Here is a 22,702-nt window from a genome sequence, read left to right on the forward strand (position 1 = left end):
ATGGATTTTTTTGAAAGACCTGACTGTTAAGGCATAACTTCCTCTCCCAGTTTGGGCCACTTAATTATTGAATCTATTTCCTTAGCAGCACAGGATTAGTCTTTAGAAGATTAAGAGAAAGTTACAGAGCCAAAGCTTGATGGAGGCAAACTGCACATTGTCTATTCCTTTGTTTTCAAAGTTCTTAGCTGGTGTGAAGCAATGTAACTTAGTCATCATCACTGATTTATACCGATTAAAAACCTGAGCCCGGTTTTCCCCATGCCTCATAAATGTGTATTATTGCAATGTAAATTATTTCTTCTATAGCTAAAAATGTATCTCGGAGAAGGAAAACACTATTCTTGTTTTAGGCTTTTGATAGGTCAGTCTTTTTCCCCTTTGAGCAAGGACAACCTGTTCATGCTTTTGGAATGTTCTTTTTTAGAATGTAGGTGGAGAACTGAACTGAAGAAAATCCTGCTTTTGCTGTCTAATGTGTGAACAATATACACCATCTTTACATTTTTGTGTCTTTAATAAATTAACGATGTCATAGTTTAACTCAGTTTAACCAGCCCAAGCACTGGAAAAATGCAATAATAAATAAATTTTAAAAGAGTGTATTTTCCATCTGTTATATCTGATTTAAAAAATATCCTTAGATCTAAAATTAAGATTTATGTTGTTCTTAACTATGAGATTAAGATAGATTCTCTTGTCTGTTTAAGCTTAAAGCACCTATCTGAGTCTTTTTGTAATGTGAAGATGGCATGTTGGCTCCCACCCCTTAAGGTGTGTGGCTGATTTATGTGACCTTTTTTGATATATGGCAAGGCATATAGTGGAGTACATACAATAGTAATCTGCTTTCCTCTAGTAAAAACTGCCTCCCAGATAGCAGTATAAAAATAGTAGGTTCGCCACAGACCTCCGGCACCACTACGTGCATAGAGGACAAATTATTAAATTATTAAAAAAGAAATAGGGCACATTGAGGCAACCTCTCCAGGAACACAACAATGATCTGACAATAGTCTATCTGTACTAATTATTTCTGATTGCAAAGATTAGAATACCCATTACTAGAAGGTGAATGTCACCAAAGTTGTGCTTAATATTTTTGAAAATATCTTGGAATCTAGTTACATTCTTGTTCCTACATGGTCTCTGCAATGGTACTGTATCAGTAGTTATTTCAACAGCTACTTCTGCTGAAGATTGAGAAGAATTTGGGGGTTTAATTGGAAGAATTTGGGGGAGAGAGGAGGAATTGTTTGTTACAGCCTTATTACTGACTTGTTAGTTTTTATTGCTTGTATTTCAGTGAAAATATCAAGTGTCAAAGTCTAAAGCTGTTACCTGGCTGAAGTTGGTTGTGTGTGGGGTGTGAGGATTTTTTCTGTTTGTGGGTTTTTTTGTTTGTTTGCTAGTTTCTTATGGAAGGTAAGAAAAGCAAAACTTTTTCAGCAGCTGACATTTACTGCTTGAGAAGATAAATTCAGATAATTAATTGAATCTTAGTTTTTGGAAATATAACCCCCCCCAATTTCTTTAATTTTCAACATTCCCTTCATAGATGTGGAATATCAGTGGCATTAATTTTTTTTGACGTTTGAATGAAAAAAAAAAAATCTCTTCAAAACTTCCTGCTCATAAAAATTAGATTAATAAATGTTTATGGAAGAATAAAATAATTTCAAATATTTTGAAGCTAAACCAAGTTAAAAATGAAAACCAGCTGATCTTCTGGCATTTTACTCTTACTCCCTACCTGTAGGTAAATGTAGCGAGCTTAGGAAAACAATGTATTAGCAAATCTTGGCTACTATGAACTAGCTTTTGCTTATTGCTCAGTATCATTAATCTTTATTAACCCAGCTCACTCCACTGAGATTCAAACTTTTGTTTTTCTTTCTAAGTTTTGTATTTTTAATATAAAAAGGTTCAAAACAAACTACTTTTTAAATACTCTGGATAAAATTCAATTCATCATGGACATTTCTGATACTCTTCTAGAGAGATTTTTAACCCGGGCAAGAAAGTTCAGGATAGTTGTGTCATACGTTGTGTATCTTGTGCACACTGTAAAAATCTGTGGAGTTGTTGTAAGGTGACATTGTGCTTAGTATAACTTTATTCACTTCTCCTTCTGCTGCAATGAGTCTCCACCAAATCCTCCAATTAGTGCAAAGTTATAAAACTGTAGACAGATGGAAAATTAATATTTGTAGCAAAATGCCCAGGGTTTTGATAACTGGAAACTCTTGGAGCAACAGATGATGTTAGCAGTTCAGATTTAGAGAAATCAGCCTGTTCAGAAAAACATGAAAGCTCATGTACTTTCTGAAGTAGTAGGTCATCTAGTGATGAACTTAAATGTCCGCGTTAGCATTTCTGTGAACTGGAACCACCCGTAATTAACTGCTTAAAATGAATTGCTTTGTGTTGGTAAAAAAAAAAAATTAAAAAAAAAAAAATAGAAATTATTTCCTCAAATGGTCACCAAAACTCAGTAGAAGTTTGCAAGATCCACCACCTCTCATCTCACAATTTCTAAGAGGTTAGCAAATGCCATGACCTTGACAGAGACCTGAGCAGTGCAGAAATCAAAAAAGCTTTCAATGAGAGGGAGAAGTGATTCACATTACTTAATGGCCCTTAAATACTGCTGGCCTGATGAGCCAAAGGTCAGGTGCGGTAGTATGATTTCATTAATACTGGTCTAAGTCCAGAGTAATTTTCCTAACTTCAGTAGTGTTGTTACTTTGGAAATATAATAATAATAAGCATTTTTCTGGTGATTGATACTTACATCTAAATCAAGGCATCTCAGAATAACAGCTTAGAAGGGATTGGTGCTTGATGTCAGAGGAAAGACCTGAACTGGAGCCCCTTCTTTGATGTCACTGTACATGTCTACTAAACTGGCAATTTAATGCTTTTTGGAAATATGGTTTGCTGGACAAATTTCATTTCTTCCTAAAATTCATAGCTTGAAGTTACCTTCGGGGTTTTCTGTTAGTGGCTTTAATACCTTTTTCTGGTCTGTAGCTGAAGTTTTTTAGTTTTAAAGTTCTGTTCTTTTCTCAAAAGGAAACTTGGTAGTAGACATGTTTGTGTGTGTGCATGTGAACACCTATAGCACAGTTAAATTTTAATAAAATAATATTCTGCAAAACAGGATGGGAATATTTTGTTGCTATATGCTGAAAGACAGGTCATTACCTGGTGAAGAACCTTAAGTTTCTCCTGCCCATCCATGTTTGTGATCAGCCCAAATTGCTGCAGAGCTGTGTTGTGAGCAGTGTTTCAGGAGCAACTTGCACGGTTCTCCACGCTGAAGTGACACTTTTGCTAATTTTCAGCATATAATAACAAAATAATCTTGTCTTGTTAAGTATGCTGTTGATTATGAATATCCTATGCCATTCTTGCTTCTTGTAATATTGTTGTCTTAAACTTGTGTTGCATTATGCTACTACTGTAATTATTAGAACAAAAAAGAAGGATTTTAGTGAGATTTATAATTTTCTGATAGGAATAAAACTCTCTGCCGTCAAGGCAAGAGCTGCTCTTCTTTTTTTTGTTTTTCTTTCTTCTTTTTTTTTTTAATCAATATGCTTTTATTTCCCTGGCAAACTAGTGCTATTTCATGTATATATTGAAATTGTATCACTAGTGTTGCTTTTCAGCATCTTAGTCTTTGAAGCCAGATTGCTGCAAATATATAATGCAAACTAAGATTTGGCATTCCTATGCATTTGAAAGCTATGGGATGATAGTACAGATGATTTGTAAAATCTTGTAGCTGTTTAAAGTAGCAGACAGTTGCTTAACTATTTGCACAAAACCACCTGTGCACCTAATATCTATTACAAACGGTGAGATCCAGCCACAGCAGAGGTACTTGTGCTCCTGCACGCGTCGCTGCTTTTGGAAATTCCAGCCGTGCGCTTGCCTCTCTTCAGCAGCTTTGAGAGTCCCACCTGTGGTTCTCTCTTCAGAGCAGCAGCATTTCAGTGCTCTGTGTCACTGCCACAGCTGCTGCCTCTCCTCCTAGCTGTACAAGGAGGAGTGCAAGTGTACTTGCCTTGCAGTTTCAGGAGCAATATGTCAAGGTCACCAAGCAGAGGGGAAGAATGTTGTACTGATGTCTGCAGTTTAGAAAGGACGTTGAAGGTTGGAGTGCAGAAATGAGGGACAAAACCAATCTGATTTTTTTTTCTTTAGAGGTCGCAGCAGACACTGACTATAGGATGCAAATATTTGTGGGGAAAGGACAATGAGTAGTAAAGGACTCCTTAGCAGAAAACGCACAGGGACTAAACCGTTGTGGTATGGCTAACAGATACAAACTGGAAGTAAAGCACTTTAGTGTCTAACAACACACATACTGTTGTTAGTGTTTGGGGGATGGCAGGCCAGGTGATGGTTTCTTCATCTCTTTGATGTTTTCAGATAAGGTTTTCCAGAGGATTTGCTCTTATAAATAAATACTAATCTTTGGGCTTAATACAGTAATAACTGAATGAAATTTAATGTCCTGTGGTAAGTTTGGTTTGAGAAGATTGGAGGAATGGTGCAGCAATTCTGAGGAATGCAAAGACTTTTTTTGAGAGAAGAAAAGGAACAATTTCTTCTCTGGGTTCGTGGTGGAAAGCACAAGAATTGATGGGCTTCAGTGCAGCAAGTTGGACATAAAGAAAAATGTTCCACTTGTCAGAACAGTGAAATACTGGGGAAAAAATACCTGTGGAAATTGCAGTAGTAATTTAGATGTGGTTAACTTTTTCCTTGAGAGAGAGGGATGAACTGGATGACCTCTAAAGTTTCTCCCAGGCTTTTTTCTGAGAGCCTATAGTGGATCATGTAGCTGTCAATTTTATCTTCAACTTCCTAAATTTTATTCTGGTTATCTTTTACCCTTGCTCAGCCAAAGTCTCTGGACTTCATGTAATGCATCTGTTTAATACCCTTACATCCAAACACAAACGATATTCTACCTATAATTTCAAGAAAAAAAGTTACAACCTACCATCTTCTTTTTAGGTCCTCCAGGGAAAAGAGGTAAGCGGGGCAGAAGAGGAGAGACTGGTAAGTTTTCAATTTCATAAGATCCATTGTTATTTGATGTCTGTGTTTTTGTGAGGATGTGTACCCAGCATGCCTTCATTTTTACTTTTATTGCTTGTGTGCTCTGAAAGAGAGTTCTGAAACTTCTCTGGTAAAAATCTGTGACCCTTGGCATATACCTGGTGGCTTTCCAGATAGTTTTCTAGTCTTGGGCATCATTAATTTGTAGGCGCACTTCATAATGGTTGACACGGTACCGTTGGTAACACACTGGTAATTGTCAAACCATTTTGGTGTCTCCTCACACTTGTGGAAGTTAGAATAACTCCATGTAAGTCAGTAGTTGGAGTACTATAAGTCAGTGTTGCATCAGGCCACCTTGGTTTGAGGCAAACAATTTTATAAAGAAATAAAGAAGGAAATAAAATTCCTTATGTTAAGAATGTCGGTACTTAGGGAAATAATGTGATAAGTAGACTACTCTGTATGAGAGAAATTGTTGTTTACTAGAAATGAGCAGCAATTAAGTTCTTACAGAAATAAGAAAAACATTTGTTGGTTCATTACCCTGTACCAGGGAGGTTGCTGTTGAGAGAATCCCGCTGTTGGTGTGGAGCTTGAAATTTCATTTGAGGCAATGTTGTGAGGTGCTGAGCACCTCTTCCTGCTGACATTCATGGGAATTGGAACTGTTGGTTACCTTGCGGGATTGAGTTTTTCATAAAGGTGAACTTTCTGGAGGCAATGCAGGAGAAAATGAGCATTTCTATTCTCCTTGGCGCTCTCATCTAATCTGCCAGTTAGGAAAATCTTCCAATCGACTTGATCTCTGTAAATCTTCTGTAGCCTTTCTTATCTCTGCAAATGATCATTTATCTAGCTCTTAAAAACTATTTCCATATTTTCCTGCATCACAAAACTGAAGACAAGCCCTGCCAAAGATTAATAGAAATCTCCTTGGTGTTTCCATTCGGTGTTGGCGTAGTATTTACTTCAGAGAAAAATGCTATGATACAGAAGGAAATTCTGTGATTGAAGACTGTCTTACAAACGATCCTGGCAGTTACTTTGCAGGATGCTTATCGATTCATTTTACACCTCAAATAAACACATATTAAACTATTAATCAAGGAAATTGATCTCTCTCATTTAAAACCAGACCTGCACCTTAAAATGCTGTTTAAGAATGTTTACCAGGATAAAGAAATCACCTTAGTTACTGGACAATAAAATTGCATTGTTAAAACCAAAAGCCTGTCAATATTAAAAGCAATCTCAAAGTACAGCTGCTGTCGGTTTATACTTCTTTTGCACTTCGCTTTATTCAGAAATTAGAGAGAGACATAAAAGCTTAATGAAATGCCATTGATTTGGGAGCTGCAGCTGCTCAACTTAATAAGACTGAAATAGTAGATTTGATTTGTGGCTCTTTGATAATGTTTCCAAGAACTGCTATACAAAAGTCTTTGAGTCTAAATAATTGAAAAAATGTGCAAATATCACTTCACAAAGTGTGACATTTTAATGGGGAGCATTTTATATGTGTGCCTTGAGAAAGAAAGGTGATGAAAAGAAAGTTCAGCACTGTCAGGTGGCCACTGAAACCTCCCCTCACAGGCAAAGTTGGAAGGCTGGAAGATGCTGGAACATGTATGGCTTGACAAGATGCCAAGGTTAAATGCCAAGGGTACTTTATGCAATTTTGCTGCCAAGCTGTGGTCCAATGCCAACTGCGTGGCTAACTGAAACTGGTGATGTGGTTACATACGCTTTATGTGGAGTCTGACAAAATGTATTGTAGTCCATGGCTGGTATTTTTGGACCTGCATGAAATTGCATGGAAATGGATGGAGAAGCAACTTGCATAAGATTGCATGACTGTAATTGAAGAATTGGTAAGGTAAGCGCATGCATTTAGGCATTAGTCATATTTACAGGTTGCAAAGCACAACCAAAGCTGAAAATTCCACTTGAATGGGAAAATGTGTACAGTGTATTAGCAGTTTTGCTCACTTACAATCCTGAGGCCTTGTGCTTGGCTTCGTACATATGTGTCTTTCTTTAATAACTTCATAATCTTACATATTCTTTTTTTCTCTTTTTTTACCCTCTTTCCCTCTCCCCTGCCCCACAGGACCTCCTGTAAGTACAGTGATACATTGTTGGTTCTTCCAGAATCAGGGAAAAATCTGTTAGATCCTGTTAAGATATCACCATGATAAAATGATCACATATCATCAAAAGGGAATTTTGATATTTATACTTACACAGTGTAAACACTCACTAATTATCTTGGAGCTGAATAGTTTAATCAGAAGGTTCCTTAAGAAAAAAGTCTCTAAAAAAATAGATTTGTATTCAGCGCTTCAGATAGCAGTGTGGATCACAATTCCACGTAAGTATGTTATGTTCATGTTCATTGCTTATGACTTGATGACAGATATTTTACTACAGTATAAAAATGTGTGAGTATGCTATTAGTCACTCTGCCTTTCACTGGGTAGTAACTTCCTCTGCAGTTACCAGAAAGTCTTAGCGTACAGGCTTCTTATTCTTTGCAGGTATACAGGCTGTCCAGCTCATTGCAGTGTAATTGCTACTGAAGCTAGTAAATGCTTGTGTAAAATGAGTATTAAATAATACTATTTAGTTTAGTGAGTTGGTTGAATCTTGGGCTAACCCTGTTTGTAAGAAAACAGTTTGTCTCTTCTGGGGTTTTATGGTGGTTTTGGTTTTCAGTTGGGTTTTTTGTTTTGTTTTTTGTTTGTTTGTTTTTTTGTTTGCTTTGTTGTATATTCCCAGGATAGGTCAAAAGTCTGACTTGAAGAACAGGACTAAACACATATATCTCAAATATTCATATTTGTCATGCCATCCATGTGCACCATATGGTGTAGAAGTGTGGCCATTAGAACAGTATTTCTTTTACAGTGTTTGCAGACTTCTAACTATTTTTATTTAATTTGATAGATACAGTATTTCCACAATATTTTCAGGACCAGATTATCTGTCTATTCTATGCTACATGCATGTTTGAGAATAGTGAATTAATATGTTGAATTTCTGCTGTGACCTAATGATTTTACTGTAATCTGTATATATTGAGCAGTGATACTACTTATCCTTGAAAAGTTTTGACCATGTGCTCAGCAGTTCAGAGTGGCAAATTCATTTAACAAGCCATCAATGAAAAGCCAGACTTAATGCTGCCTATATGAAAGAAACACTGGCTTCCCCAATTTCTTTTTCAGTCTTCTCATGAAACACAAACGACCATAAATCACGATACAAGTGGTTTTCCTGTAGCAAGACAACGTGGCAAGAGTTCATGATGTGCCTCATTATGAATGTCTTTGACTTCACCTCCCCACTGTTTTAGTATAGGTCCATTTAAAACAAAACAAGAAAAGTCTCAATTGTGACAATATTAACACAAACCTGAAATAGCTCCCAAAACTGAATAATATTAAGAAGTATCTGACTTAAAATTCCAACTTTCATACTCAAAACTTACAAGACTTCATCTTGCTGACAGGCAGTAAGGGTTTAAGTTGTTACAAGGCCTTTAAAAATGTAATTTCTGTTCCTAATTCACTTTTTCACTTTGATAGACACTTGTGGTCTGGCTAGGGGCAACTGTTGTGAACATAGTTATTGTTTTCACCTGGGAGACTGTGGTGATCATTTTCATTTTAAATAGCAAATATTTGTATATCCCACATAGCACTGCATGGAATTATGTGTATATTGTATTTTCAAAGGCTACTGCAATGCTCTGTTTATTTTCCTTGTACATGACTACTGAGTGTCACATGTAATAACAGCCAAAGGCTGGGGCTTTCAATTTTTTTTTATGATCTGTTATAGCATTCTCAAATTTCTTCTTTGCCACCTATGTTCTAGTGGTAGCCTATGTATCTAATACTTTATTGCCTAAGCACTAAACCTTTTTTTCTTTTAACCACATATTGCCCTTCAGTCTACATGCATAATTCTCTTCATAACAAAAGGAATTTCAGTGACCATCAGAAGTAGCCAGTAGCCTTTCAATTAGAGGGTTTATTTAAGTTAAAACATGTAATTTCCATTGCCAAAGCCTCATTTCTTCACTGTGTAGTACCTATTTCATATTTATTTGTTTGTAATATCACATATAAAAAAATCAATCAATATGCAAATTATAATTTGCCAGTAATGTACTCTGCATGTTTGTTGTCATGTGTCATGACTGTGTTGTTAATATGTGTCATACCATTTCATCTCATTCAACCAGGGTCTACCAGGGCGAAATGGCTATCCGGTAACTCATCATATATTTATGATAGTGTATATTACTCTAAAATCCTGTTGTATTCTGGTTTTTCTTTGTTACTGTCAAAAAGACCTTTTTTCTGTTTCTCAGATGCCTAGAAAATGTAGGACTTTCCTTTATAAACAAAACAAACTAAAAAGCCTTTGATAAGTTTTGCAAAAGAACCTGAGTGTTTACAATGCATAAATGCAATGCACTGGTTGTTTGACAGTGTGTATATTTTGTGTTGAGTTTCTGCATTCTTGCATACAAAATAAATTTTTTACTCTAATTTAAAAAAGAAAAATTCTTTAGCAAGATACTGCATCTCAATTTTCCATATTAGAAAGCTGTACAGCTGCCATTTGGAACCTCTAAGTCCTTTCTTTTAATTATGTCCTGTTTCTCTTGGCTGCTTCATTCAATGCATTTTGAGCAAAGTAAAATACTATTACAGAGGTCCTAGCAGTTGGCTGCATTGTCTATCACAGGGTAATTTTCTGATAATGGATGGAATTCATTTTTCTGTCAGTTTCATTCATATCTTTAGGATTTAATGCCTGAAAAAAATAATATATGAAATAATGCATCTTTCTAAAATCTATTAATAGTATATCTCTTTCAAGTAGTCAGACAAGCTGACTGCAGTGTCCCACTCAAGGAAAAAAGTATACACCTACTGTCATGTGTGTATTAGAAATCAAGTGACAAAATGTGTTAGTGGATACATTTCAGAGACAATACATATGCACAACATAGTGACTGTTGAAGTATGATAATGATCTTATTTAAAGCACTTGATAGTATAGCTTGGAGGGCCCTCCCGTACTGATTTGCCTATGTATTTCAGACAAAAGATGCCTTTTTTTTTTCAGCGAGTTTTAGAAATGTTTCTGTTGGTAAATAGAAATTGCATGCCTTGAACACCTGCAGGTAGATGATAATTTCATAGAATCATAGCATCTCAGTATGCTTTGAGTTGGAAAGGACCTTTATAGATCATCTAGTCCAACCCCCTGCCATGGGCAGGAACACCTCTCATTAGACCAGGTTGCTCAAAGCCCCATCCAGCCTGACCTCGAACATCTCTAGGAATGGGGCACCCACAGCTTCTCTGGGAAACCTGTTCCAGTGTCTCACCGCCCTCATCATAAAAAATTTCTTCCTTATGTCCGATCTTAGCCTATCCTCTTTTATTTTAAAATTGTTGCCCCTTGGCATGTCACTACAGGCCTTGGTAAAAAAAAATAATCTCTTCACCTTTCTTCTAAGCCCACTTTATATATTGAAAGGCTGCAATAAGGTCTCCCCGGAGCCTTCTCTTCTCCAAGCTGAACAACCCCAACTCTCTCAGCCTGTCTTCAGAGGAGAGGTGTTCCATCTCTCTGACCATTTCTGTGGCCCTCCTCTGGACCTGCTCTGACAGGTCCATGTCTTTCTTATGCTGGGGGGGCCCAGAGCTGAACGCAGTACTCCAGCTGGGGTCTTACCAGAGCAGAGTAGAGGGGCAGAATCACCTCCCTCGACCTGCTGGCCACACTTCTTGTGATGCAGCCCATTTCAAACCTTTTCTCTGGGCATCTTCTGTAGTTGCAGAGTTTTCTGAGAAATGTTACCAATGAAACATCGTCCAATGCCTGTCTTTACTATTACAAGTAGTTGCAAGTCAGCTGGTGAGGAATCGATCATCAGTATCAAGAAACCTGCTTGGATATACTGAAACCATTGTCAGGTTTCAGAGTACACATTCCAATTTCATTTAGAGTGCTTAATCTGTGTAGATGCGTGCACAAGTGTGTGGAGGAGAAGATGGAGTGAAAAGCTTGCTAAAAAACCCTTTTTTGGTCATCATCCAGCTGTGAGCTCTGTATACAAAGACTAGGATTTAAAAGGAAAAAGACCCACAGTGACAACAAACCAGCCCTTAGGCTCTTAGGTCATGGCTTCTGTGGAAATTAAGTATCTGTGGTGTTCGTCATTCCAGTTAATGAGCTTAACCCACAAGGTGAAGTTTATATTGTGCAAAGCACAAAAGCCTCGTACATTTAACTTCTTGGCCTAAAGTGTAAGTTGAGAAAATGAGTGAATGTGTTAGTGATGGACTCATGCGTGTTTTGAAGGCTTCACGGGGACAGTTTGAAAATATAATTTTCTTTAGAGCCTGAAGGCCCAGTCCTTTGTCTTGGTCCAGCTGCTTTCTTGAAGAGATTTGTCGTGGGATCTGAAGACAATAAAGGTTCTTGGAAGCCATGTTATTGAAATTGCTGAGTCTAATAGTGGCATTGTTATGGGCAAAGTTTAGTCTGAATGCATTTCTGTGCATGCGTGCAGCCATCCGTGCATGCACAGGCAAATGTGTGCCTTCAGTAGTGCTTAGCACTGATTGAACACTTCTTCCTGCTTGAAAATGACTGGGAATAGAATTTGGCTTTGGTTCTTGAAAGTCGTCACTTGGCTGGCTGTTTCAATCTTTTCAGTTACAGTCATATCCTCCTGCTTTGAATGGGAAATATGTAACAGCAAGTACAATGCACTTTAAAAGTACTTATACAGTCCTGTAGAGCTCTATGAAAAGGCTATTAGCGTTTAAAGTTATTTCTCTAGAGTCCTATTTAACTCCTGTAGAAACCTTATTGCTTTAATCTTTATTGGATTTTATAGAATATTCTGTGAGGATAGTGAGCTATATCTGCCACATATAACCTAAAAAGCTCTCTGCTCAATAGGTCAAATCATAATGCTGCAATCTCACAAAAGCTGGTGGCTGTTTTCTCCCAGACTTCTGTTTTCATTATCTGTGTTCATTCTAATTTTAAAGGTACCTTAAGAAATAATAATAATAAGAGTAAAAGGAATTACAGTGAGAAGTCTAAGTTCCTGGGAAGATATGGTATCAAAAGTCAAGAAAATAAGCTGGACTTACTGCTAATGAGTACTACAGTTATTAAGGGGTTTATAAGACCATGATTAACTGGTTATTATGTAAGGCACCATGAATACTATAAAAAGTGTACACTGGTACAGCTCCTTTTTTCCCCTCATTAAAAGCTTTATATAACAGACAGTGACCAAACTCAGAGTTTTAACTCTTTCAACTTGAGTTTAAAATTGAAATAGGCTATCACATCATCTTAAATAAAAAAGAACAAAAGAGTGCACAAACATTAGAGAATGAGAACACAGGCATTTGTTGCAGGGTTTTGTATGACAATGTCACTTCAGAAATAATGCTAGAACTTCCAAAAAAAAATAAAACCCAACAAAAAAAACCCCAACCACTACAAAACCCCCAGCAGCTTATGAATGCAGTGAAGAGGCCAAGTACACAAACCATGTAATCTCTGCAGGGGAAAAAGAATCTTACAAGCTGGTTGAATAGGTAGAAGTTATTTACTATTTTCCATTGAAAAACTGAAGCAGACCAGGAAAATTTTTCCTACCCTTTTTCCCAAGCTGGGGTACAGATCAAGCTCAACATCCAAGTAAATCATCCTGGAAGTTGTTGCATATATGGCTGTAAAGCTGCACTATCTTCAGAATAAAGTGTCAGAATATGAAGATGCCCATATAGCATTGCTTCATAGAAGAGGGGACCAGGGAAATTTCTCCTATATCTACCCATGATGTCAGTCTGCAGAGCACCTGATGCATTTACAAGACTTATAAGAGCTGTGGAGGGTTGTGGCTACTCCAGGTGACCATGTGGATTGTATTAAATCCCATTTCTCTTAACACCCTTGTTTCATCTTCAAGAAATGTAGACAAATTCCTCTCTTGCAGAAAAGAATGTGTCTAAATTGGAGATTGTTCTCCTGTAACTGTAAAATATCATCACTTGCTCATACCTGAAATGTAGATCTTTGAAATTTCACCTGTCATTTCATTTAAAGTTTTCCTAGCTCTTGAAAGACTTAGCTCTGAATCGTGAAGATAACAAACTGGCAAAGCTTAGGACTACAGGTAGAGAATTCCAATTATTCTTTAGCCTGTTATAATTCATTGTAGCTTAGAAAATGTCTTTATCATCACACTTCTGATTTTTGCACCCGTAAAAATATGTCCCAATATACCATAAGACAAACTGTCATCCCGATATGTAAAGAACCTCAGGTTGCTCTTAGAAGGCTCTGATTCCCTCTCACTCCCCTTTCTGTTCCTGTATTACTAAAGGTGAAGAAAATTCCAGGTAGAACAGAGAACGGCTGTGAGGGGCTTGAGTTTGGAGAAATAGGCCTGGTGTGGAAGAACATGAAAGCTACTGTTGTGAGAAATTGGAAAAAGGCATTTTATTGTCCTGCTGTGTTGCTTTGTCTTTGGTGCTTCGTATTTCATTTTCTGCTGGGTCCCCAGTTAGAGGTTGGGGCTGTGCAGGCAAATGTGTAGTAAGTAGCAGTGTCTGTGTAGGTACGTAAAATTAATCCCATCCAAATGCAAGTTTTTCGACCTCAGATACTATGGCAGCTCAGTTGCTATGAAACGAACATCACTAGAATAATCAAAAGAGAAGAAATTAGCAAAGATAGAGAGCTTTTAATCTGTGATTAAGCACAGCCTATGGCAGTATTGAGCATTTCTGCAGCAGCTGTGGTATTTCCAGTAGCTGGTCAGGTCTCCCCTTTTTCACAGTTGTAGTAAAATATACATGTCTAAGCTCAAGGAGCGGCTATGTCGGTTCCTGACCTTACCCTGAGGATTTGGCTTGGTGATCCTATAGAAGTTCCCCACTCTACAGCATTTCTTTTTCTCAACAGGTGTCTTTGCAGACCACCTTTTATTTCTGGCATTCGACCAAAGCAATGTCTTAAACATGTACCAGCAAAACTTTTGCAATGAATTTCAGGTTTGGTAGTGAAGCATTGATAACTAGTTCAACTTTTAAATTTTTTTTTTTCTTTTTAAATACACAGAAAATTCAAAACATCTGGAATCTCAAAAGCTTCTTTGTGCTGTGATTTTAGTATGCATTTTCTCAGTTCTATGTACTTTATCCTTATTTTTAGTCCTGGCAGAGGTGATTGGCTTGGGAGACATGAGGTTTTCAGTGGATCCATCTGCCTCAAACTACTTGCTTGTTCTCAGGAAACAGAGAGGATCCTCTGCTTTCTTCAAAGAGATACTGTTGGTCAGCTGTCCATCTCAAAAGGTTACTGGGTTTGCAGATTTCTGTATTTGTAACCATGTACTCCTTGCCCATCGTTCCAAAAGGTTGCCAGCTGATGCCAGTGCTGGATTCAGCAGGAAACAAGTGACTACTCAGGATGAGTATAAATAAGTCCTTAGACCTTTTTGTCTTATTTCACATAACCATTTTCCATTAATACATTCACCTCAACAAATTGGAACTCCAAATGGTCTTGCCATGGTTCACCAAAACTCTGTATACAAGCCATTTTTGGTGAGTCTTCCAAGAACATACTTCAGCTCATATGGAGTGTAATACTAATCTGCCACAGCCAGTCCCTAAACTTCTTTGTATGCTGTGCACAAGTGCTACAGTCCTGTCGCAGAAGCTTATAACGAGAGTTGGACTTCTCTATTGTAGTCAGGCCAGCAAGTGCAGGAGTAAGAGCTGGGGGGATATGGCATTCAGTTTCATTCTCACACGTGAAATTTAAGCCGGCTTTCTACAGCTGTAGGCAAAGGATGCTTTCAGTCTTTTCCATGGATACATCTGTCAAGTGCAGCACTCAATGGTAGCTGTAGCTACTGGTATTGATCGTTCTAAGTGATGGATATCAGTATGACTTTTTTCAAGCCATACCTGTGTTATGTGATGTGAGACTTGAACAAAGGTCAACCAGAGGTGGGTCACTTGCTTAATTACGAATTTTGCCTTGATATCAAACCGTAGATATGGCCCTAATTGCAGTTTTGAACTGCAGTATCAAAAATTGCATTCTGGCAGTTAATATTCTGATAAGTAGGAGATAAAGTCCACCCTGTAAAAAAAGTGAGTTACACCTTTCTTGCTTGCAGCTGTTGCCATCCTCTAGTATTGTTTAATAGGCCTATAGTGGCAAGCTGTGTTGAACGGTTTCTAGAAAACTTCAGTGGCAAATCAAAAATCTTCCTAACAGTCACGACACAGTGTATCAGAATTTCTCAATAATACAATACCAGAATCCTCAACAGTTACACTGTTCCCAGATACATGGTTCAATTTAAAGAGGTGCAACACACACTTGCTGCTAAGCAGATTAACTGTAGTATTTTTGTGCCATGAGAACCAGAGGAAAGCTGTGAGAATGTGGTAATTTTTCAGAAAAATACTGTAGCTGAGGACATACTCAGCAAGTAAACTTCCAGTTTTTCTTAAAAATTGTGGGAGAGACTCTAAATTCCCATGGCTGTCTAAGTAATAACTGTGGCCTTTGCAATGATGTCAGTCACGTTAATACGATAATGTTTTTATGACCTTCACATCTATAAAGAATATGTAATACAATTCTTCAGTTTAATTTCTTTGTATGCCAATTTTTTGTAGTTATTGAAGATAATCACAGAAGTTGACTCAAAGAGAAAACTTTGAGACCTCTTAAGCTTACAGTTGCTGTTGGTTTGTGTCACAGATGACAACTGAAGCTACACATCAGAACACGTTTATTAGCTTCTTATAAGCCAGTTGCCATTTTGAATGAACCATGGGCTGAATCCTTTCATCTGTTACATTCATGTAATGATGAGTGCATAAGTAAGAGAAGGCAGTGTTTATTTCTGCAACTCCCTGGAGTATGCTCAGTGTGCCCCAAGCTGTTCCATATCGGTGACACTGATAGTGAAGAAACACCTGCCTCATCTGCAAAAGCCAGCAATATAAAAAGATATTTCTACCCTTTTCCTCACTTGCAATTATAAAAAGAAATTGCCATAGATAAGCTAAAGTAGAAACTTCACATGGTGACTTAAGAAAATTACTTGTGCTGCAATAAATGCCTCCCTACATAGCAGGTTCTGGTTTAAACTCATTAAACTTTCTAAATTATTTTAGTCCATTTTCGATTACAAATAAGGATGTAGAAAATTAGTAGAATAATAAAACAACATTATAATAGATAACCTCGATGTATCATTAGTAATATGGACAATTGTTACCATATGCTGGATCTGCCAAGACCTTCTTTAAACTAGCAATTTCCATCTCAGATGCATGGACAGACAACTCCTGTATTGTCAAATCCACATCTCTGCATGGCACTTTCTAGATGTCAGTGTGTGGTGAGAAATGAGCACATAATGCTAGGATACTGTGAGCTAGTGTGAATCAGTGTAGTTTAGATTCACAGCTGACAGTTCAAAATGATACAACCCCATATATCTATCTGACAAACACAGAATTCTAGCTGATGGCAGATAGATTGGACAGGTGTAATTTAACAATTAAATGTCTTTTTGCAGTATTTTCCTCTGCAGCTTTAAAAATTACCCTCTTTCATAATAAAGCATGTATAGGTAGAGAAAGGAATTAAGCTGGTTTGTCATTTATTTGACAGTATACATAAATTTCTGGTCTCTCTAGGTTACTCTACTGAGTTCAGATTGGCAGCTAAGCAGGTGGCATGCAGAAGACTGTAGTTATGATTTTAACATTTATGCTTTGGCAGGCATAATTAATGCTCGAACTGCACCTAAGTTCATTCATACTTTCCTTTTGTTGGGCATGCCACTTGACATTTCCCAGTCATTTCCACACAACGCACAATGTAACTCTCTAGTGTAACAGTAATAACTTTATTTATGAAACAAACTACCTCCGAGCAAAATTTTGCGTTCCAAAGGAATTGTAATTCTAGGCCTTATTTCTCAATTTGTGTTTGACAATTGCACGTGGATGTAGTGAGTAAGCAGTGATAGTTAAAAATGTCTCTTACAATTTGCCTGAACTGTCACTTTCTCACAAGAAGTTTTGGGATTCAAAGAAAATGTTAAATCACTTACAGTAGAAATCTTGTATTTAATTACTACTTATATCTGTCACAAATGGGAAGGGAAATCCCAAACCATCCTATAAGAATTCTTCAGTCATCAATTCCTTCACCTTGAAGGAGGGTTGCAAACATGATGCATCATTTTCTTTCACACTGGATTTTTTGTCTGGACTTAGGATATAGCTGAAAGATATGTCAAACATCACTACCCATACAGCTCCCAGATGAATATTCCTATGTGGGAGTTTAAGTGCATTGTTGATCCTAGCTGAGGTCAAGGGGTTTGGAATTTCATTGAAGAAACTTGTTCCTAAATCGCTAGACTAGGTGGTTGGATTCTGTAACTTCCAGAAAGTGCATGGTGGAAGTGTTTTCTCGAAGGCAGTTTGCACGCCTGCTTCCCCCTGCAATCAGTGTTCAGTTCCCATTTATGAGAGAGGTGGTATGAGGAGAGGAACATCTGGAGCAGGTGGGCACCTGAATTGGTTCTTCTTACAAAGCTGAATGAGGAACTTTCCCCCCACTGGGAATCAAAAAGTTCTTTCGTACGCCTGTAGTGGGCCTCACACTGCTTAGCAGCATACGGTAATTACACCAGAAATGATTTGGCTAGCGTTTGTTCAGCTAATAAGGTTCTCAGCTCTATGTTTTGGGGTTTCTTTTTTAATACCAGAAATTAGCTGGTAGAACAAAGCCTTAAAGTACGTTTTCTCCATTCCTGGGGATCTTTGGGATGGGCACATTTAGTGTACATCTTGCCACTTGCATCACAAGGAATCAATACTAAGGTGTTGTTTGGACTGCCCTTGTTTTTTGATTTCTGAGCTACATGTATGCATATTGAAATCAAGATTAGTTAAAGCAGTTTCTGAAAGCAAACATACTTGTCTGGTAGGAAAGATTTATACAAGCGGTGTGGAATGTCAGTTGGAAGTTTTTTCCATGACTGTGTAGGATACAGATCATAAATCACCCTCACAAAAGGGTTCTTCCCCCCCCCCCCCCTTGGCTTAAGGTAAAGCAATTAACATTTATTATTTTTTCTAATAATGAGATCTGCACGTCCTGATAATCTAGCAGAGGACCATTGAGTTAAGAATTCTTTTTGGATTATTTTGTACATGTTCATGGTAGCTATTCCCAGTATAAATGAGAGGAATTTAACCCTTTGCTGCTTTGCCTCACAAAAGGAGCATGATGAAAGCAATCATGCAAATGAGCACTCATCGGTTGAAAAGAATATTAAGTTTTTAATGTAGAAATCAGTTTCTTGCTGCTACATGATATTCTTATCAAAATAAACTGCTGTTTGCTTCTGCTTGGAAGTCTGGAATTCTTAGCAAGTGAAGTAAAACCAGGAAAAATTTGGAAATGTTAGAAGTTACACTATTCTTTCTGTAACAGTGCCGTATTTTACCAGATCAATTGCAACTAAGATGAGCAAATGTAAGGGTAGATTCTTCTACTTTTCTTCATATTGAACAACATTTACTCAGACAAGCAATCCCCCAAATAAGTACTGCTTACTATGGGAGGGCAAAGTGGAATTGGGACCTATGTGGAGAAAAAATTAGGAGACAAATGGTGCTAAGGAAGTTCTTTATTTCTCAGTGCACAGATTTTTGTGAAACAGAAGTTGCATCACTGTAGTGGAGTTCAAGGTTTCCATTCAAATTCATATTTCAGTTCAGTAGTGTTAGACAGGTATACTGAGTTTTTTGCCTCCAGCTGTTGGAATGATCTTAGTTTGCCACTTGCAGTTAGTTTCAGAGGGTGATGTTAGTAATAGTACAGTTTTCCATAGCTGAGAGTGAAGGTTGAAGGAAAGTGCTCCAAAAGTACCAAGAGTAACATACAGCGGTTCAGTGACTTTTGTCATGCGTAACATAGTATGTGCATTCCTAGTCATTAAGAAAGTGCAAGTGTAGGTTCCTTTTTTTAATAGGAATACTCCTGAGTGATGCCTGTGGTTTTCATTCAGGTAGTCTGACTGATTAGTCAGTCTCTGAAGAGAAAATGACCTCAACATTTCCACTTCCAGCTGCATGGATCAATTATCCTGATTTTTTTTAATCCACTCTGCATGTGATAGGAGAGATCTCATTTTAGGTCTCTGCCCTTAGGGTATGTAAAGTGTAATCTGGTATTGCCATCACATACAAATTGTTTCTCCCTAGATGGGAATGCAAAGAAATACATTTTTGTTCTTCATGCTGTCACCAGCTTCTGCAAAATTCCTTTTATAATCTTGAAAACCAGATATGTCAGAAGAAAGTAATGAAAATGTTTTATTTTGATATATTCATGTGTGGATCCACAAAACTCAAAAGAATAATCTAGAGATTTTGAGATTAAATGAACTAATGACATTGGTAAATGCTTTAGGATTTTAAAAGCTGTTTCACTGAACTATATTCTGTCTTTGGATTCACCTGTTAAGCTCTGGTGAACTTCAGTTTAACTTGGATAATTTGACTGAAATAAAAAAAAATGGGTGAAAGGAGTGTATGATTTGCTGGAGCATGGCTCAGAAAGGCACAGGTATGAAATATTTGGATTTGCAGGTTTTCTTGGCTGGGGGGTAGCCCATGTTCTGTACTGTAGGTTGATCAGATTTCAGTAACTTCTGTTTCCTTGGTTAAATGTTTTGTTGGTTGAGTTTGCTTGTTTCTGTTTGTGCAGCCGTTGTCAAGGAAGAAGGAAAGTCTTCTTTTCTGACTGTGCAGTGAGACACTGGCTCTACTTGGAGTTAAAAAGGGATTTTGGAATCAAAGTAGAAAAATCTCTGAATTTGTTTCTAGATAGGCAAGCTTCAAAAAGCAGATATATGAGTACGGAGAAACTTAGTAGCTTTTCCTAAATAGCTTGAGGGGGAAAACAGGCACCCACTCAATAGGAAGATTTTGTGGAGATGTGCTTTTGTTCTCCAATGTAAAAAAAACCACCACCACCACCACAAAAGAAATTCTGCTTCTTTTCGCATAAATTTCAAAAATGCATAAATAGAATTTGCCATAAAAGAAAAAGGATTGTCAGGAGAAGTTGTTTGGAAGTTGGGCCTGTGTATGTCCTTTCACCTACAAAAAAAGAAAGAACTGCAGAAGCAGGTTGAAGCAGCATTGCTGCTGAGGCTCTGAATTAAAATGACGCGATTCTTCCAGCATCCTCTCAGTAGCCTCTGTCGAGCCAGTTCTGAGCAAACCAAAATTCCCTTTAGATACTCCATCTAGCTGGTGAACATATGGCTCCAGGCTTTCCCCTTCATGGCTGCTTTATTGTATTGACTCATTATTGACTGAGTTTCTTTTCTTCCTCCTTCCTCCTCTGTCTTTTGCTCCATTTCCTTAGCCAGCAATACAGTTTCTAGGTCCCTCAAATCTTTTGGCAGCCAATATGGTGTTGCAGCTACACTCTTTAAAGCACCTTCTTACTTCTGATAACACTTTTTTTTCTTTTTTTTTATGTAAGGCTCAGCATTTTTCCCCCCTCTTCAACCCCTTTGATACTTGCTCTTAGTGACATATTGAAAAGCAGAAAGGTCTTAAGTTTTCCCAATAATGTCTTATAAAAATAGTGGCACCAATAGAAAGGTTATCCTATCTCAAACATTATCTCCTATCCAGACACTATTCATTGTCATCTTCCAGCCACAAGTTATACCTGGACTTACAGTAAAGAACACGCAGCTTCTCTTCTTGCTCCTCTTCCTCATCCTCCACACTCTTGTGAATAGGTCAGTCGGCTACTTCCAACCTTCTAATGAACTTCCAAATGTTTAAATTACAGTGTCCAGTGTTTTGCTTGAAAGGCCATTAGGTCTGAGGTCGGTGGGACAGGACATTAAGGCAGTAAACGGGGTAGCTTTCAGCTCCCCGGTTAAAATAATTTAACTAGTAAAAGCACAGACTTGCAAGTGAAGATGCTGTATGCCTGTCTGAGCACTTTATGTGATTTATAAACTTTGTTATTACATGCTTAATGATTTTGTTTTCATAGTCACAGTAGTAGATGTTGCTTCTGGAAACCAAGTTTTGGTACTGATCATGGCAAGATTTATGTGAAAATTTTTCTTCAAGGGCTAGAAATAATCCTTTCTTAAAATACAAATTCTTTCATTGCTACATCCCTCTTTTCCTGTTAAATTGGGGAAATAGAACAGGTGGTACCTCATTAAAAACTATATGGGGAAACACTTCAGAAAGAAAAAATGAGAAATATTGTAGTGCATCCCTGAATTCTGCTTTATTTCCTGGAATGAAATAATCTTTTAAAGTGTGCTTCATATAGTTTTTTCCATCATGATTTATGCTTTTTGAGAATTTACTGTTTCCAAGTTATTTTGGAGGTGACAGAGTTGTATGCAGCACCATCAACTTTTAGTGAATGATTTAGGTTATTGTGTGTTTAAGACAACAGTAGTGTCTTTAACCTAGCTGCATGCATATTTGTGCCTTTTATATCTGGTAGATACATGACAGAAGTATCTGAATGGGCTTGCATGTGCAGAATTTTATATTCCAGTATTTGAGCACATATGGCAGCACATAGCTGAAAGCACTTGCTTTGGAGTTTAACACAGTGCATCTGCACAAGTTTTTTTCTTATGTTGTATCCCAGATGGAAATACTGCATTTAAGGACTAGGACTAGGTATGAACATTGACATTTTGGTAATCCTGGAATTCTTCAAAGCTTTCTTTGACCACAATAGTCAAAAGAGATTGGGGTTTTTATCTACGCGTTTATTTATAAACACTTCAGTACCTTGGCTTTTAGTTTTGTTCTCTTTTAAACCCTTTGTAACTGTTCTCTTCTCCTCTTTTATGGAGATGTATCCACTCTGATTGATCTCCTTTGTTGTAAGTCAAAAGGGAAGTATCTCTACGGCAGCTGTATTTTTTTCTTAATTCCCTGGGAGCCCCATGCAAAATATGTGCCTCTATAGGCAGATAAAAGAGTGTGATGGTCAGTATAAATCAATTTACATACCTGCTCTTGAGTTTTGCTAATCTGCCAAAGCTGATGGTTCCACTGAGGGAAGGTCAAAAATTGGCCTCTGAAAGTTAGTTTCTATGGTACTGTGTTATTTACCGAAAGACTGTATTTTTATTTTTCCTTAATGGACCTCATTCCCCCTGAAAAGAGAAGATCTGTAGAAACCAAAAAAGATATTGACTGAAAGAAGTGAAATGGATTTTTTTTCATATTCTGTAAAGCCATCAAAACACAGGTAACAGGAAAGATTGTTCTTTTGTAGGGCTTCAGTGAGCAAATGGATTCACTTCCACGGTGGTGTGAGGAGACAGATTCTTCAGAATTATTCCAGGAGAACAAAAATCTAATTCATCAAAGTCATCATGCCACAGCTGTTACAACAATCTATCTCCTGCTGAATGCTAGCCAGCTAATTTTTGAGAAGTGATATTTTTCAC

At 37.4% G+C, this 22,702-nt stretch overlaps 1 protein-coding gene across 1 annotated transcript in view; it reads left to right on the forward strand.

Moving 5' to 3' along the window:
• COL25A1 (collagen type XXV alpha 1 chain) overlaps positions 1-22,702 on the forward strand; it is a 323,161-nt gene that overhangs the window by 160,089 nt on the left and 140,370 nt on the right. Inside the window, exons 3-4 of the mRNA XM_069782996.1 lie at positions 5,032-5,076; positions 7,190-7,197. Coding sequence (XP_069639097.1) covers positions 5,032-5,076; positions 7,190-7,197 — 53 coding nt within the window. The remainder of the gene's footprint in view (positions 1-5,031; positions 5,077-7,189; positions 7,198-22,702) is intronic.

This window comes from Haliaeetus albicilla, chromosome 1 (assembly GCF_947461875.1).
Source record: "Haliaeetus albicilla chromosome 1, bHalAlb1.1, whole genome shotgun sequence".
NCBI lineage: Eukaryota > Metazoa > Chordata > Aves > Accipitriformes > Accipitridae > Haliaeetus > Haliaeetus albicilla.